The 3257-nt window shown below is 46.2% G+C and overlaps 1 protein-coding gene across 1 annotated transcript; it reads left to right on the forward strand.

Annotated features, from left to right (window-relative positions):
* The first annotated feature begins 751 nt into the window (after positions 1-751).
* Positions 752-1543, forward strand: LOC149226331 (uncharacterized). The gene has a single exon (XM_089380175.1). It carries the CDS (start codon positions 752-754, stop codon positions 1541-1543), a length of 792 nt encoding a protein of 263 aa, XP_089236301.1.
* Positions 1544-3257: the final 1714 nt, after the last annotated feature.

Raw genomic sequence — 3257 nt, forward strand, 5'->3', positions numbered from 1 at the left:
TAACGATACTATTGCATAGTGGTTTTTGGCATCTGTCGGCAGGCAACATTTTTTGCGGATCACCTATCACTATCTGTTGGCCGAGATGGAGGATGACTTGGTAGATTATTCCGAGGACCCCTACGACTCGATGCCCATTTGGACGGTTTCGCCACCTCATCTGCCTGTTGCTACCTCCCCCATCTCCTTGTAGTTCCCATCTTCTCTGGCGGGCGACCCTAGGGTTTTTTCAGCGCCTTTTTTCTCTCATCCATGTGCCTCGGCTCAGATGTTTGTGCTATCGATCGACCCTTCACCCTCCTCCCTGTCGTTCACGGGTTCTCCTGAAGCATCATTTTTCCTGGACTCCTCTTTTTCCCCTCTCTCGCCACTTTCCTTGCAATTTCTTGCTTCTTGCCTTAAACCCCCTGGCCCCTCCTTCTCGCCAGATCTATCAAGTACTTTCTCATTTGAGACTCCTTTACCATCTAACCCTCTGAACTTGGGTCCTTCCTCCTCCCTCTCCGCGGCTCCACCTGTCTCCTTCCCCACACCCTTGGTGTCTTACCCTATCACATCTGGCTTCTTCGTGGGCTCCTCCCTTCCGCCTCTTGACCTAGGAGAAGGTATTAGGGTATCTGTTGCTCAGGGTTCTGCCTTGAAAGTGCCTATCTCATCCCTTGCGGAAAAAATTCCCTGCACGACAAAGAAGTTTAAGGGCATTAAGGTCGGAAATAAAAAGCTTTCGCTCATACTTGGCAACGAATTACAAATGGGGGACGTACTTGATACTACTAACAGAGTTCTGGTAGGGCGTGTTCGAGGGTTCTCTTACAACACGGCTCACCTTCGGCAATGGATACTGGAGATATGGGGACACGTGCTTGAAGATCTTATGTCCGTGGTCACTCTATCTCGGGGATGGTGTGCACTTCGATTCCAGCGTCCTAAATACATCCCCTGGGTTTTATCAAAATACTGGCATATTGAGCTCGCCCCGATGTTGCTCAAGCGGTGGAGTCCCCTTTTTGACCCGGATCATGAACATATGTGGGCCAACCTTATTTGGGTTCGTTTGCTTGGGCTCCCGCTACATTTTGGGTCAAAATATATTTTCAAGCGCATTGGAAACACTCTCGGAACTTATTTGGACTATGAAAAATCATATGTAGTAATTGGTAACATGGCCATGGCACACATCCTTGTTCATCTTGACACATGGGAAGGATTAGAGGAAAATCTTAACATTCAGTGGCGGAACACCAGTCATCTTCAGATTCTTGACTACGAAGGGGTTCCTTACAAATGTCGTCGTTGTCACAAGATTGGCCACCTCTACAAGGATTGCCCTCTACTTGCTTCCAGTTTCGCCTCCGCACCACAACCTGAAAGAAATACAACGGACATACCTTCTGGCTCACAGAACAAGAGGACTGCAATGCATGTTGGACGCCCCCCCTATTACAAAGGATTTGGCCCATGGATTGGGCATAGAACCTGTTCGTCCACCCTCTCCTCGCGTCACCAGATCTCGGGCAGCCGCGACAACCATCTCTTCGAGTAATCCTTCCCTCACTCACCCTCATTTTACTCCCTTTATTTTTGAATCTCTTCATATTGCATCTTCAGCACACTGCATCTTTGCACCTGCATTTCTACACACCCCTCTTACTTGCTCCCTTGTTTCCTCTCCTCCCATCTTCTCAGACACTCTCCCTACCATTCCTGATGTCCCAATCTCCGCACCACCCTCTGAGTCTTCCATGGATTCTCGACTGAGTCACTCCTATAATCTCCGCTCGACGGTTAAATTTTCTTCGTACGATTTTTGTGGTCTTGGCATTGTTCTCCCCCCACCCCCCCCCCCCCCCCCCAAAACATCCAAACCGTCCAGGGGTCGTCACTCTCATATCTCCAAAGCTATCATCCAAGTTGGTCTGGATGTAGCAGAAGGCCGATAACTTCCCATTGATAGGGTCCTTAGAGCTTTGACCTCCCCTACCTCTGGTCCTCCATGAAGTGGTTATCCTTTAATTGTCGTGGGTTGGCTAGTCCTGCCAAAAAATTAGCCTTTTAGAGATTGCTTGAACTTGAGAAGGTGGACTTTATTTTTCTACAAGAAACCCTTGCACTCATTGATCATATAATTCCTACCCTTGAAGCCCTTGTTATTGGCTGACACTTTCATGACCTCGATGTTCGGGCCGATCTGGAGGCATTACATTTGGATATAATACTGGGGATGTCAGGATGCTAAATGTTTCGGGGGAGATGGATTTATTGGGGCTGATTTTTTCTCATTTGATTTCAGGAGAGACTTGAGAATGATAAATATATATGGACCATGTATTAATTGTGCCATCTATTGGGAAAAACTCTTAAATTCATCCTTCATGCAAACAGATAATATCATTTTACGGAGAGACCTCAATTTCTCTATTGGACATGCCGAATCGTGGGGTGAAATGCACATGTGGATCCTTTCTCTGATTCCATCAGCACCCTCCTGAATGAACACCACTTTATCGATATTCCTATGGCTCGGCCCCATCCTACCTGGTGCAATAGAAGAACTGGGGAAGCTATCCTAGCCCGTAGATTGGATCGATTCCTCATCAAAGAATCTCTACTCATTCGGTTTTCCCTATATCGACAATGGGTGGGATCGGGGGGATTATCTGATCATTCTCCAATCTATCTTGAATTTGCAAATGTTGATCGTAAGACAAAATCCCCCTTCAAGTTTAATTCTACTTGGCTAAAGGATGTGGACTTTACCAATATGGTCATGGATTTATGGAAATCCCATCCCCTAACTCCAGGTGAATCCCATACTGAATGTTTTGTTAAGAAGATCATCCGCCTCAAGCACAAAACTATTGATTGGGCCAGGGAAAAAAGATCCAGGGATGACCAACACCTGATTGATATTGAACTTGAACTAGCAAACCTGGCTAGAGTAAATGGAAGGGGATTTGAATCTGCTGAGGCAAAAGAGCGCTTTATATATCTTGAAGCAGAGCGAACCAGAATTCTTAAGGATAGAGAAGAGACTTGGAGACTAAGGAGTTGTGCCATTTGGCTTCAATCTGGGGATGACAACACTAAAATTTATCACCAATTTGCTAATCGGCACCGTGCTATCAATACAATTTGGCACCTAGAGGACGAGATTGATCATCGTGTCCAATCATTTAATCATCTTGCCATTCTTGGCTCCTCTCATTTCAGTAGGCTCTTTAAAGCGCCCCAAGAAGCTACACTTGCTGAAATTATCA

This window comes from Pinus tabuliformis, chromosome J, assembly GCF_031772625.1.
Source record: "Pinus tabuliformis cultivar Carrire ecotype Pingquan chromosome J, CPIR1, whole genome shotgun sequence".
NCBI classification, from domain to species: domain Eukaryota; kingdom Viridiplantae; phylum Streptophyta; class Pinopsida; order Pinales; family Pinaceae; genus Pinus; species Pinus tabuliformis.

Bases quoted from the DNA above. Each gene is read 5' to 3' on its own strand.
- LOC149226331 (XM_089380175.1), top strand. From the start codon at position 752: ATGGGGGACGTACTTGATACTACTAACAGAGTTCTGGTAGGGCGTGTT.